At 45.1% G+C, this 12,990-nt stretch overlaps 1 protein-coding gene across 1 annotated transcript in view; it reads right to left on the reverse strand.

Moving 5' to 3' along the window:
• Positions 1 to 12,990, reverse strand: part of PDIA5 (protein disulfide isomerase family A member 5) — a 122,579-nt gene that overhangs the window by 37,319 nt on the left and 72,270 nt on the right. The window contains exons 8-10 of the mRNA XM_060198262.1: positions 12,197 to 12,264; positions 587 to 678; positions 425 to 496 (exon numbers count right to left, since the gene is read on the reverse strand). Coding sequence (XP_060054245.1) covers positions 425 to 496; positions 587 to 678; positions 12,197 to 12,264 — 232 coding nt within the window. The remainder of the gene's footprint in view (positions 1 to 424; positions 497 to 586; positions 679 to 12,196; positions 12,265 to 12,990) is intronic.

A 12,990-nucleotide genomic window follows, 5' to 3' on the forward strand; every position in this document is an offset into this window, starting at 1 on the left:
AGAAATATCTCTATCTGTCAGACAGACAGTGAGCGGAAAAGAAAAAGACTATTTGAAATATGGGAGAATATTAGGAAGGCCCTGACTATTCTTAGTGAGCAGATGGGCAGAGGTGCCCCCCAACTCTGACCATAGGGAAGTGGGGTAGGGGAGAAACACCCCCCACCCCACTCCACCCCCAGTATCATGGACCTCTCTCTATAGTAGAGAAGAAACTGCTCAGTCCTGCATTCTAAACTCAAGAGTCTTCTCTCCCTTCAAAACTTGGACCCAACCAAGAAACAGCTACATCAGAAGCATCATATGCCCTTGACCTCCCTCGTTCTCTGTCTATACAGAGCCCTGTGATATGGGGACCACCCCTAGGCCCTTGCCTCCAAAACATATGCCCCTCCCCCAAAAGAAAAACAAAAACACAACTTACTTCTTAAGCCACTCCACAATGTCCTCGGCCGTAGACCCATAGTTGTCATATTGGAACAGAAGGCGTCCTTTCCTGCAAGGTGGAGAGAGATGACCCAGGCTCAGCTGGATTGCATCTGCCTTTGGAGGGGCTGGTGGTACTGGAGGGGAGCAGGACACTTACTCAAAATAGCAGATGGTAGGGTAGCCACGCACATTGTATTCCTCCTTGATGTGTTCAAACTCAGAGGGGTAGATGTTCATCCCAGCCAGCACCTAGAAGCCAGAGGGAATAGACTTGTCTGCCTGCAGCCCTGCAGATGCCATGGGGTCTTGCCTGGGTGCAGCCTCGATGAATGTGCAGCCCAGTGCAGGGGGAGCCAGCTGGGAATGGTGACCCAGAGCACTGCATGGGCAGCTGGACTACATAATGAGGCCCTCCAGAGAGAGACCATCTATTTCATGTCCATCGAGGGAGCAGTAGACAAAGCTCAGGTGAGGAAGGAACCAGTCTTGCTAAGAAGTTCAAACTCATCTTAGGGTGGAGGCCGTGGCATCACAGTGCTCAGTCTGCTTTTGCTCTGCTCACGCCATCTGTGGCTGGGCTCAGAACATTATCTTAAGTTGCAGACTCAGAACTCAGCACTCCTCAAAGCCCTCAGACACCTTTCTGGAACTTCCATGTGGCCTGTCCTCAGTCTGTCAATTGAGGTCTCATTGGTGACATTCTTGACTTCATGGCCTAGGAGATGATGGGAGTCACTGGAGACCCACCTGCCTAACTCTCCTCCCTTTAGACCTTGCTGGGTTCCCCCAACTCTCTGCTTCCATGTGACCAGAATCTGACCACCATCTCTGAAGCTGAAACACATTCCAGTTACAAGAGCCCACAAGTTTCAGTACCCTCGAGGATGCTTATAGGATTCAAGTGCCCTCGAGGCACAAAGAAGAACCTGAGCTGCTGTGTTTCTGATGATAATGCTTAAGAGTGAGAATTGCCCAGAATCCAGAGGACTCTGGAGCTTCTTTCCAGAAGTGGGAGCCTTCTACTCTAGGGTTGACTCAAATACCTGGAAAAAGGACTTAAGGCTCTGTTCTTAGAGGAGAATCCAGAGAGTAGATAGATAGTGGGAAGCTTCCTACAAAGCAGAGCAACATAGGAGAGAGGGGAAGGGAAGCTGAAAATGAAGGAAGCAGTTATGAAAGTGAAGAAACAGGTGGGGGTAGATAGCACAATGGTTATGCAAAGAGACTCTCATGGTTGAAGTTCTGAGGTCCCAGGTTTAATCCCCTGCACTACCATAAGCCAGAGCAGTGTTTTGGTAAAAAAAAAAAAAAAGTGAAGAGGTCAGGTGGTAGCGCAGTGGGTTAAGCGCACGTGGCGCGGAGCACAAGGACTGGCGTAAGGATCCTGGTTCGAGCCCCCAGCTCCCTACCTGCAGGGGAGTCGCTTCACAGGTGGTAAAGCAGGTTTACAGGTGTCTATCTTTCTCTCCCCCCCTCTGTCTTCCCCTCCTCTCTCCATTTCTCTCTGTCTTATCCAACAATGATGGCAATCTTTGACAACTTCAATAACTACAATAACAATAAAACAAGGGCAAAAAAAGGGGAAAATAAATAATAAAAAAACAACAAACAAAAAGAAAAGTGAAGAAACTCAGGAAAAAGAATTTTGCTGAATGATACATAAAAATGAACAAGGAAGTAAAAAAGACAAGTTTCAATAGACAATGAACATGTCTTTCCAGCAATGTTAACTACCTGGCCATATGCCTGGCATATGGCAGACACACAATAAATGCTTGCTAAACACTAACTTTTTTACTCCACAAAAAAACTATTGGAAATAATTATTAAATTAAGTAGAGTATCAAGATACAAAATTAGTACACATAAGTCTCTGGCATTTCCATACAAAAATGAAGAGTCTGAGGAAAAAGAACTAAAAGGCTCAATCCCATTTACAATTGAACTTAAAAAGATAAAATACCTTGGGGTGAATTTCACAAAGAAGTTGAGGGACCTTTACAATGAAAACTATAAGACACTGCTAAAAGAAATAGGGAAAGACATAGAAGTAGAAGAACATTTCTGGTTCTTGGATTGCAAGAATAAACATTATTAAAATGGCCATTCTGCCAAAAGCAATCTACATTTTAAATATAATCCCTATAGAAAGTCCAGTGGCATTTTTCAAGTAAACTGAACAACTTGTCCAAAAATTTGTGTGGAACCTCAAAAGGCAACAAATTGCCATAGCACTTCCCAGAAAAAAAGGAAAAATATGAAGGTATCACACCCCTCCCCAACTTCAGTTTGTATTACAGGGCAATAGTAATCAAAACAGCATGGCCCTGGAATACAAATGGACCCTTGGATCAATGGAGCAGAACTGAAAGCCCAGAAATGAGCCCACACATATACAACCACTTCATATATGACAAAAGGGCCAAATTCATTCAATAGGCTAAAGAAGGTCTCTTCAACAGATAGTGCTGGGAAAGTTGGACAGCCACATGTAGAAAAGTGAAACTAGACCACCACCTAACACCATACACCAAGGTCAAATCAAAATGGATGAAGGATCCATACATTAGACCAGAAACTCCAAAATTTATAGAAGAAAATGTTGGTGAAACTTTGTAGAACCTTCACATCAAAGAACATGTATTTGGAGACTTAAGCCCCTGGGCATGGAAATGAAAGCAAGAGTAAATAAATGGCATTATATGAAGCTGAAGAGCTTCTACACATAAAAAGCTAACTACACAAGGATAACTAGGCAACCCAGTAAATGGGAGAAAATATCTGCACATCACACATCAGACAAGTGACTGATATCAAACATCTACAGAGAATTGGTGCAGGTCTACAAAAGAAACAAAAACAACCCAATAAAAAAGTGGACCAAAGAACTAATCAGACAGTTTTCTAAAGAAGAGATACACATGGCCCACAGACACATGAAGAAATGCTCCACTTCACTTATCATTAGAGAAGTGCAAATTAAAACTACACTGAGATACCATCTCACCCCTGAGAGGATGGCTTACACCAACAAACCAGAAAATGACAGGTGTTGGAGAGGTTGTAGAGAAAAGGAAACTTTGTTTCACTGCTGGTGGGAATGCAAACTGGTACAGCCCCTTTGGAAGACTTTATGGAACAAATAAAAAAGTGCCTTATGATCCAGCAATACCACTCTTGGGCATATATCCAAGAAGGGACTTATGCAGCCCTATATTCATAGCCTCATTATTTACAGTAGCCAAAGAGTTGAAGCAGCCTAGATGCTCATCATCAGATGACTGGCTAAAGAATTTACGGGATATATATTCCATGGAATACTACTCTGCAATCAAGAAAGATTATATTGTGTCCTTTGGGACAAAATAGATGGATCTGGAGGTGATTATGCTTAGTGAAATAAGTATAGAGAAGAAAGACAACCACCAGATGATTTCATTCCTGTGGACTCTAGAGATCTTATTTACATGAACTTGCCAAAAAACAACAGAAAACAAAACAAAACAAAATGATCCAAAGAAAACAGATAGAAGTAAATTGTTTATAAGACTTATAAGAACTATGGTGGTTATCTCTGGAAGGTGGGAGAGTGGGGAAAACAGAACTTTGGTGGTGCAAGTGGTATGGAACTATATATCCTACAATTTTGTAATAAACTATTAATAACAACAACAACAAAACACTAACTTTTTTTTAAAGCCCAATCTAGATTGCTGCAAGAATACAGGGAGAATAAGGTTGAAACAGAACTCAATAGAAGACCTGGAACCCTTGAAAAGCTATTCTCTTCATTTCCCTAGGCTGATTCAGCAGTCCATTCCAGTAGTACTCATCAATGTTTAAGTTCTTTGTTTGACTTTCATTGATCTCCCTTGTGTTAGTATACATTTATCACAAGACTAATCTTTCAAGCCTTCTTCATTACGTCAGTCCCCTGTACAAACCTCTCAATTCCACTGAGTGCAAGCTAAAGTTTAACTCCACACTTAAAGGGTACAAGTCCCTTACTTTGCCTGCCTCCCTTCCTCCCTCCTTCCCTTCCTTCCTTCTCTCCCTCCCTTTTTTTTTTTTTCTTCTACCAGAGCACTGCTCAGTTTGGGCTTATGATGGTGTGGAAAACTGAACCAGGGAGCTAGGACTTAGGAGTCTCTGGTGTAAAACTCACTTTGTATACACCTCTCCATCCACCCCACCATACACCCCGACGCACATGCACACAACATTTCCTCCTCTTTACAAACTTATCTGTGTACCTGATGGGGTCTAGATTTTATTCTTCCAAGATTGAGATAATGTGAGCTTTCTGCAAGGAAGAAGTTGGTCTTTTTGCCTTTTGCCAAGACACCCACTGGCAGTGGTCACAGCAGAGTGGTGAAGAGGCTGAGCTCAGGCATAGCCCACTGGGTCTGAATCCTGATCCCTCACTTCCCTGAATGAGTCACAGATGCCTCCGTGCCTTAGTTTTTTCATCTGCAACTACCTTGTGTGGTTGTCACTTCATATGGCAGCATGAGATGACTCATGTCTCTGTAACATTCATGACACTTTAGTTACTTCCTTTTAAAAAAATATTTATTTATCCCCTTTTGTTGCCCTTGTTGTTTTATTGTTGTAGCTATTATTGATGAAATTGTTGTTGGATAGGACAGAGAGAAATGGAGAGAGGAGGGGAAGACAGACAGGGGGAGAGAAAGATAGACACCTGCAGACCTGCTTCACCACCTGTGAAGCAACTCCCCTGAAGGTGGGGAGCCAGGGGCTCGAACCAGGATCCTTATGCCGGATCCTTGCACTTTGCACCACCTGCACTACCGCCCGACTCCCTACTTTAGTTACTTTCATCAATACTACGAGGCTCTGCAATTCTGCCCACATTTCCACACACATGTAGCGCTTCACTGGCCCCATGTGCCTTCTGATCCCTTTGCTCACGGTCTCTAGCTCCCAGCTTTTGGTTATTACTGAAGACTAGCCCATCCTTTAAGGCAAAGCAAACTGCATCTCCCTGGGTGGCCTTTCCAAGCTATTTTTACATGTGGTGAAATCTTAATTCTCTGAGTTTTTGTAGCATTCTTACATCATCTTGGGACATTTACTACAATAATTTTTTCCCTTTTTCTATGTGGTATTGGGGGGATGAATCCAGTTCACAAACATGTAACACTGTTGAGGCACCTTCCCAAATTTTCTTCTCTTTCTCTCCCTCTCCCTCTTCTTCTCTCTCCCCGCCCCCTCTCTTTTTGCCTCCAGGGTTATCGCTGGGGCTCAGTGGCTGCACTATGAATCCAATGCTCCTGGAGGCCACCTTTTTCTCATTGTTGTTGTTGAATAGGACAGAGAGAGAAGAGAGGAGGGGAAGACAGAGAGGAGGAGAGAAAGACCAGACACCTGCAGACCTGCTTCACCACCTGTGAAGCAACTCCCTTGCAGGTGGGGAGCTGGGGGCTTGAACCAGGATCCTTGTACTTCTTTGCACTATGTGCACTTAACCCGGTGCACTACCACCAGGTCCCCTCTTCTCTACTTTTTTAATGAGAGAAGGTGAGAAGGAGAGAATAAAACCAAATCATGGCTCCACAATTCATGGCATTCCCTTAGTGCACCCCATGATGCTCCCGTGGGCATTGAATCTGGGGCCCCAAAAATGCTAAGGTACTATATCTGTTGAGCTATCTCCTGGCTCTGATAAATATTTTTGGAAAAACTATATTCAGACTTGTTTTGCAGTTTGTGAAACTAAATGAGGTAAAAACTGACCTCCTACCTAAGGCAGTTTTTTTTTTTATTTTTTTATCATTTTTTAATATTTATTTTCCCTTTATTTGTTGCCCTTGTTTTTTATTATTGTAGTTATTATTATCGTTGTTAGATAGGACAGAGAGAAATGGAGACAGGAGGGGAAGACAGAGGGGGGGAGAGAAAGATAGACACCTGCAGACCTGCTTCACCATCTGTGAAGTGACTCCCCTTCAGGTGGGGAGCCAGGGCTCAAACCAAGATCCTTATGCTGGTCCTTTTGCTTTGCGCCATGTGTACTTAACCCGCTTGCTACTGCCCGACTCCCTTTTTTTGCCTTCAGGGTTATTGCCAGGGCTCTGTGCCTACACTACAAATTCTCTGCTCCTGGAGGCTATTTTTTCCCCTTTTTGTTGCCCTTGCTGTTAATCGTTATTGTTGTTATTGTTGTTGGCTAAGACAGAGAGAAATCAAGAAAGGAGGGGAAGACAGAAAAGGGGAGAGAAAAACAGACACCTGTAGACCTGCTTCACCGCCTATGAAGTGACCCCCTGCAGGTGGGGAGCCGGGGGCTCAAACCAGGATCCTTATGCCTGTCCTTGCGCTTTGTGCCACGTGCAATTAACCTGCTGCACTACCGCCCACCCCCCTTTTGTTTTTTTAACAAAGGTTTTGTACCTGCATAGTCCCACTGCTCCCATATTTTTAAAGACAGAGGTGAGACAGAGAGAAGAGATACCACAGCACTGCCCTACCACATGTCAATCTACTCTATTGTGTGGTGCTCCCATGTGGTGGCCAGATGCTCAAACCTGGATCCCCAAGCATAGTAAAATGTGAGCTCTGCCTCCCCTGTACTTATTTTAAAAAGAAATTCTCAATAGTTTTATAGTGAGATTGGGAAAGAGGGAGAAACAGAGAAGAATGAGTAAAGGAGCCACCAAAACACCATTTTACCATCGAAGGAGTTCCCTTTGGTGCTGTCTAACATATGGTAAGGTGTGCACCTGAGCTATCTCCTGACTCTGTAAAAGAACTTTTCTTTTTAAATATTTACTTATTCATTTGTAGGAGAGAGAGAGAGAGAGGGAGGGAGAGAGAGAACACCAAAGCATCACTCTGGTACATGTGATGGAATGATGGAAGGGGTTGAAGCTGGAATCTTATGGTTGCAAATCCAACACTATTTCCCAGTCACTCGGGAAAAGAACTTTAAAGCTAATAAGCTAGGACTTCATTGAGGAAGTAATGCAGAACCTGTGAGGGTTTCTCAGCTGAGCTTTCTGAGTATAATGGGCAAACTATAAGGAGAGAACTGTGAGGTGGGAACACCCTCTGTATGGGATTAGCAGAGGCTGCACCAGGACTGTGGGCAGGCAGAGAACGAAGGCCGTGAGCAGAGACATGCAGGATGATGCTCCAGCGAAAGGGCATGTTGGCAGAGCAGCCTGGGAATATGCTGGAAGTATGGGGAAGGAGCTGGCAGGCAGCCACATGCTGAGTTTTATTTTAGACACCCTGCATTTGACAGAGAGAAAAATCCAGACCATGATGTTAGGCAAGCAGTCTGACATGTGCTGCTACAGCTTTAGGGAAGTGACTCGGGCTTCATGAACTTGCATTTTGTTGAAACTATAGATGTAACAGCAACTAGACTCTTGTGCCAATGTGTGAATAAGAAAGAGATGGAGGAGGGGCCGGGTGGTGGTGCACCTGTTACAATGCATAAAGACCCGGTTCAAGCCCCCAGTCCCCACCTGCAGGGGGAAAGCTTTGTGAGTGGTGAAGCAGTGTTGCAGGTGTCTCTCTGTCTCTCTCTCCCTCTCTATCATCCCTGTCCCTCTAGATTTCTGGCTGTCTCAATCCAATAAATAAATAAAGATAAAAAAGAAAGAGGGAGGCGGGGAGTAGCACAGTGGGTTAAACGCAAGTGGCCCAAAGCACAAGGACCGTCATACAGATCCCATCCCAGTTCAAGCCCCTGGCTGTCCACCTGCAGTGGAGTCACTTCACAGGTGGTGAAGCAGGTCTGCAGGTGTCTATCTTTCTCTCCCCCATCTGTCTTCCCCTCCTCTCTCCATTTCTCTCTGTCCTATCCAACAATAATGGTATCAATAACAACAACAATAATAACTACAACAAGGACAATAACTACAATAAAACAACAAGGACAACAAAAGGGAACAAATAAATAAATATAGAAAGAAAGAAAGAAAGAAAGAGAGAGAGAGAGAGAAAGAAAGAAAGAAAGAAAGAAAGAAAGAAAGAAAGAAAGAAAGGGATGGAGGGCTGGGTGGTAGTGCACCGGGTTAAGTGCACATAGTATGAGGCACAAGAACCATCCAAGGATCCTGGTTCAAGCCCTTTGCTCCCCACCTACAGGGGAGTCACTTCACAAGTGGTGAAGCAGGTCTGCAGGTATCTTTCTCTCTCCCTCTCTATCTCCCCCATCTCTCTCAATTTCTCTCTGTCCTATCATATACATAATGGCAAAGTGGCCTCCAGGAGCAGTGGATTCATAGTGCAGGCACCAAGACCCAGCAACAACACTGGAGGTAAAAAAAAAAAAAAAAAAAAGGAAAGAGGTGGAAAGCAAAACCCTAGGGACACCCTCATGTGAGCACAATAGTAAATGCAGAACAGTGGGGGGAGCACAGTCACCTGCCAATCATCTGACAAGTGTTCTGTAGGTTACAGAGCTCTCTATACAAAAGACACAAGCCCATCTGTTCTTTGTAACAACCTACTGAGGGGGGAAAGGGTTGTCATTATCCCATTGTACAGGTGGGAAGACAGATGCTCCACTACTGAGCAGCGTGCCCAGGATATTCCATTCAGTTAGCCAGACCAGCATCAGATCTGATGGGCACCAGTCTGTCAGCATAGCCAACGCACTTCACGGTGTTTACACCCAGGTGGTCTTTCACAGCCAAGAGTGACAGAAAACCAGGAAAAGCTCAAAAGCTCAGTATCAATAACTGGCAAGGCTAGGAAGAGGGAAGAGGGGACAGGTAGGGACAGGGCTGGCCCTGCCGGTTGCTCTGAGATGGGGAGCAGCAGTGGCTGCTGACAAAGATACCAATTAGCAGAATGAGATGGGGCAGACACTGATAATTCACTAGGCATTAAGGACAGTGTGACAGAGGAAGATCTGAGTGTGGAAAGTGGCAAAGGTTGAGCATGCTTGACCTGGCTGGGCTTTTGTCATAATGATATCATCAAGCTGGACACCTCCCAAGAAATCTGCAGAGAAGGATTTCTGACCCTTGCTACTAATATGGCCAGCCAAAGGAGGCTGTCAAATATGACAGAGAAAGAGAAGACGGGAGACACCAATTTGACTAGATTTCAACAGCAAGGAGTAGGCAAGTTTTTGGTTTTGGGAATGAACATCCTCTCTCTGATCTGCAGGTGAGGACAGAAAAGAATTCCTGCCCTGAGTCCTCTGATTTCAAGGGAACTGTGGCTACATCATGAGCCCTGACCACAGAGTCTCCTGTCTCCAGGTGGTGAGTGGTGTCCTTTATGTAACTAGGGGGAGGAAGAGCTCTTTTTAGAAAGTGTTTTCATAAGAACCTAGGTGGTAAAACAGAACAAAGCAAACTTCAAGTAGGAAAATACAGAAGCAAGGCGGTGGTGAGTTTGCCCAACACAGATGACTTGGGTAGAGGCAACTAATATACGGATATTGTTAAGCTTGCCCAGCAAGGCTTCCCAGGTACATAAGCAACCCCACTGACTGCTGGAATGGCAGCTAGGAAGCTGAAAGGATCACTTTTGATTATTTCCTAACCTGGGCCCAGGTAGAGGAAGCTGACTTTGCTTTGTTCTTTCTGCTTTGGAGACAGGTCCTCTTTTTGTCACCCCATCAGGGTTATTGCTGGGGTTCAGTGCCTTTACAATGAATCCACTGTTCCTGGTGACCATTTTTTCCTTTTCTGCCCACCTCCCCCTTTTTTATTTGACTGGAGAGAGAGAAACTGAGGAGGGGGAGACAGAGGAGAGAGAAAGAAAGACACCCACAGCACTGCTTCACTGCTCTGTAGGTGGGAGCCAGGGTCTTGAACCTGACTGAGCCCTTGAGTACTCAAACGAGCACACCACTACTAGGCCCTGAAACAAGTACTCTTAGTACAGGCAATATTCAGGGTGAACCTTGTGAAAGAGCCTGGGGTGATCCCAGAACCAGAAATTTCCTTCTACTTTGTCTTTGACCTTAATGATGATGTTCTGAATTTCTTTAAAGAAGAGGAGGGGGGCTTATACATATCATTTTTTACTGTAAATGTAGAGCTGAAGATAAAATACACCCTGGGGTGGTAAATCATGCCCTCATTCCTTCATCAGCATGGGCAGGGCACCTGCTATGAGCTTGTCTTATGCCCAGCTCTAAAGAAACAGACATAAACCAGAGTCTGTGAACTCAAGATGCTCACACTTCTGTGAGAGCAGAGTTATTAATTCATGTCAATTGATGAGCATGCAGAGTGATCTTGAACCAGAGTGATCTCAGTTAGCGTGGACATAGCTGAGAGTTAGGGGTGAGCTCTGCAGGAGTGTGGGAGAGGTCAATGATAGATGCAGCACTGGGAGAGAGTCTTCCAGAAGGGGCATGTGACTGGCACCGAATCCTAGTTTGCTTGGAAGGGGCAGCCAATACAACTGTACTAGGGCTGGAGCTCTTCGCCTTCCTTGGTACCACAGTTTGGAAGCTGAGTCAAGCCATTTCTCAAATGTGTGTTGATGTGGATAGGGAGAACACTGTGGGTAAAGTCTTTTCTCCAGGCAAAATAATCTTAAAATACAGTGTGTACTTGGGCCCTGAAATATAACTACAACTCCCCCCAGAGTGATGTATGTGTGCCGAAAAGCCAAATGTCTCCAGGCAACTTACTAAAAATTCATTAGTGAGAAATAAGTAGGACCTCAGTGTTGCCCAGAACGAGGTCAGAAGATAAAGGACCAGTTCTAGACAACTCAATTCAGTCCCCCATACCACCACAGAGCTGCTAGTAGAGTCTTGGCAATCCCCAGTGCTGCCATTTAAAGTTCAAAAATGGACTTTGAACTAATTAGGGACTTAATTTACTTCATAAAGATCACGGTGCAGTTTTAAGATCTCTGAGTCCCCTTTGTGGGACTTTGGCCAGTGCCACTGCAACTGTAACCTATCAGGAAGGGGGTATGGATAGTTCCAGGCTGTCCAGAGAAGCTAGAGCTAGCAGTCATTCTCCCACTGCAACTAAAACCAAATAAACAAACAACGCCAGGTCCCTGAGACTCAGTATATCAGTACAAAAATGAACAGACATGTGGTCTAGAAGACACCAGCCTGGTTATACAGGGAAAGCACAGAGTTGCCTCAAACCTTCAAGGGCTGCACCCAGCTCTTCTAGGTGAGGTCTGTCACTCTGGCTTCCCCTCTCCCAGCCATCTTGGCTGTTCAGTCTTCTCCGAAGGCCTTTTCTTCAGTCTTCGGTCCCCTAACGGTGTGAGTCCCTGAGATACCCTTGTCTCCTCCTATTGGTTCTCTGAACCCTCTCCTTCAGAGAATACCCACAGACTCAGGCTTCATCTCTACCAAGACTGTCTCTGCCTCCCTGGTTTCCAGCCCTTTCTCACTGCCTGGGAGTCATAGAACCCTCGGAACCTGTCTGTGGGTCCGCTACCAGTGTCTGGCCTGCTATGAGTCCTAGAATCCTGAATATGATGGCCTGCTACTGGCCCTTCATTCCCGAGAAACATGGCATTACTTCTTGCTGGTTTCCTTGTTATTTCCTCCCTGACTTTTGACAGGTGACAAATGCTCTTGGCCTGGGAACTTCAGGGATCTCAAATGGAGTATTGCATGTTGAACCATCTGCCTGGGGCAGTATAGGGAAACAGCTCCCCTCCCAGTTTCCAAAATCTACCTCTTTTCTGCCTGCCCACCTCCTGCCACATGCCTCCATAGAAGTCCCAGGTGAGAGGGAGAAAGAAGCCCAGGTCAGACAGGCTTGTTTAGCCTACAGGTGTAGTCACTCTCACTCACCACCTGGCCTCGTGTCTGGGTGGCAGCCTTCTGGAAATGTGGCATCATCCTCTTGCACATGCTGCACCCTGGTCACAGGCAGGTGAGAAAAAACAAACAAAATTGGTTACAGTGGGTGCCTGACCCCTGCTACCCACCTTATCATTGAAAGTCATCTGTTGGGTATAGATCAACCTGCCAATGCCTGTGTCCAGCGGAAAAGCAATTACAGAAGCCAGAAATCCTACCTTCTGCACCCCAAAAACATTTTGATCCATACTCCCAGTGGGGGAGAAGTGATAGGAGGAAGAGAATAAGAGGGCTCTGAACTCCATCTCCATCAGGACCCAGAGAGAGGAGGAAAAGGGGAGGGACATTTAGATGTAGTAATAGGGTTATGTGTGGCTTGAAGGGGTGGAGAGGGCTGGACCTGGAAGAAAAAGGGAACAATTATGTACAAATGCAGACAGATAGATAGAGATGATAGTGAACCTATGTCTGCAACCTTGGGAGAAAGAACTGAAGTGGTTTGCAATGGAGGGACTGGGGATTCAGAACTCTAGTGGTGGAAATGGTATGGAATTATACCCCTGCTGACATGTCATTTTGTAAATCATTTTGTAAATCAGTATTAAATCATTAAAAAAATAAAGTCACTCATCCAGCCTCCAGAATTACAGCATGGCTATGGGTGCTGGAAATATAGTCGGTGCCCAGGTTCCTACCAGCCACTCAATACATACTGAACTGCAAATGCAGGAGCAGTGATAGTAAGCATAGTAGGAATTCAGGAAAAATAGGATGGGGGTCTGGGA

The sequence above is a fragment of the Erinaceus europaeus genome, chromosome 9 (assembly GCF_950295315.1).
Source record: "Erinaceus europaeus chromosome 9, mEriEur2.1, whole genome shotgun sequence".
NCBI classification, from domain to species: Eukaryota; Metazoa; Chordata; class Mammalia; order Eulipotyphla; family Erinaceidae; genus Erinaceus; species Erinaceus europaeus.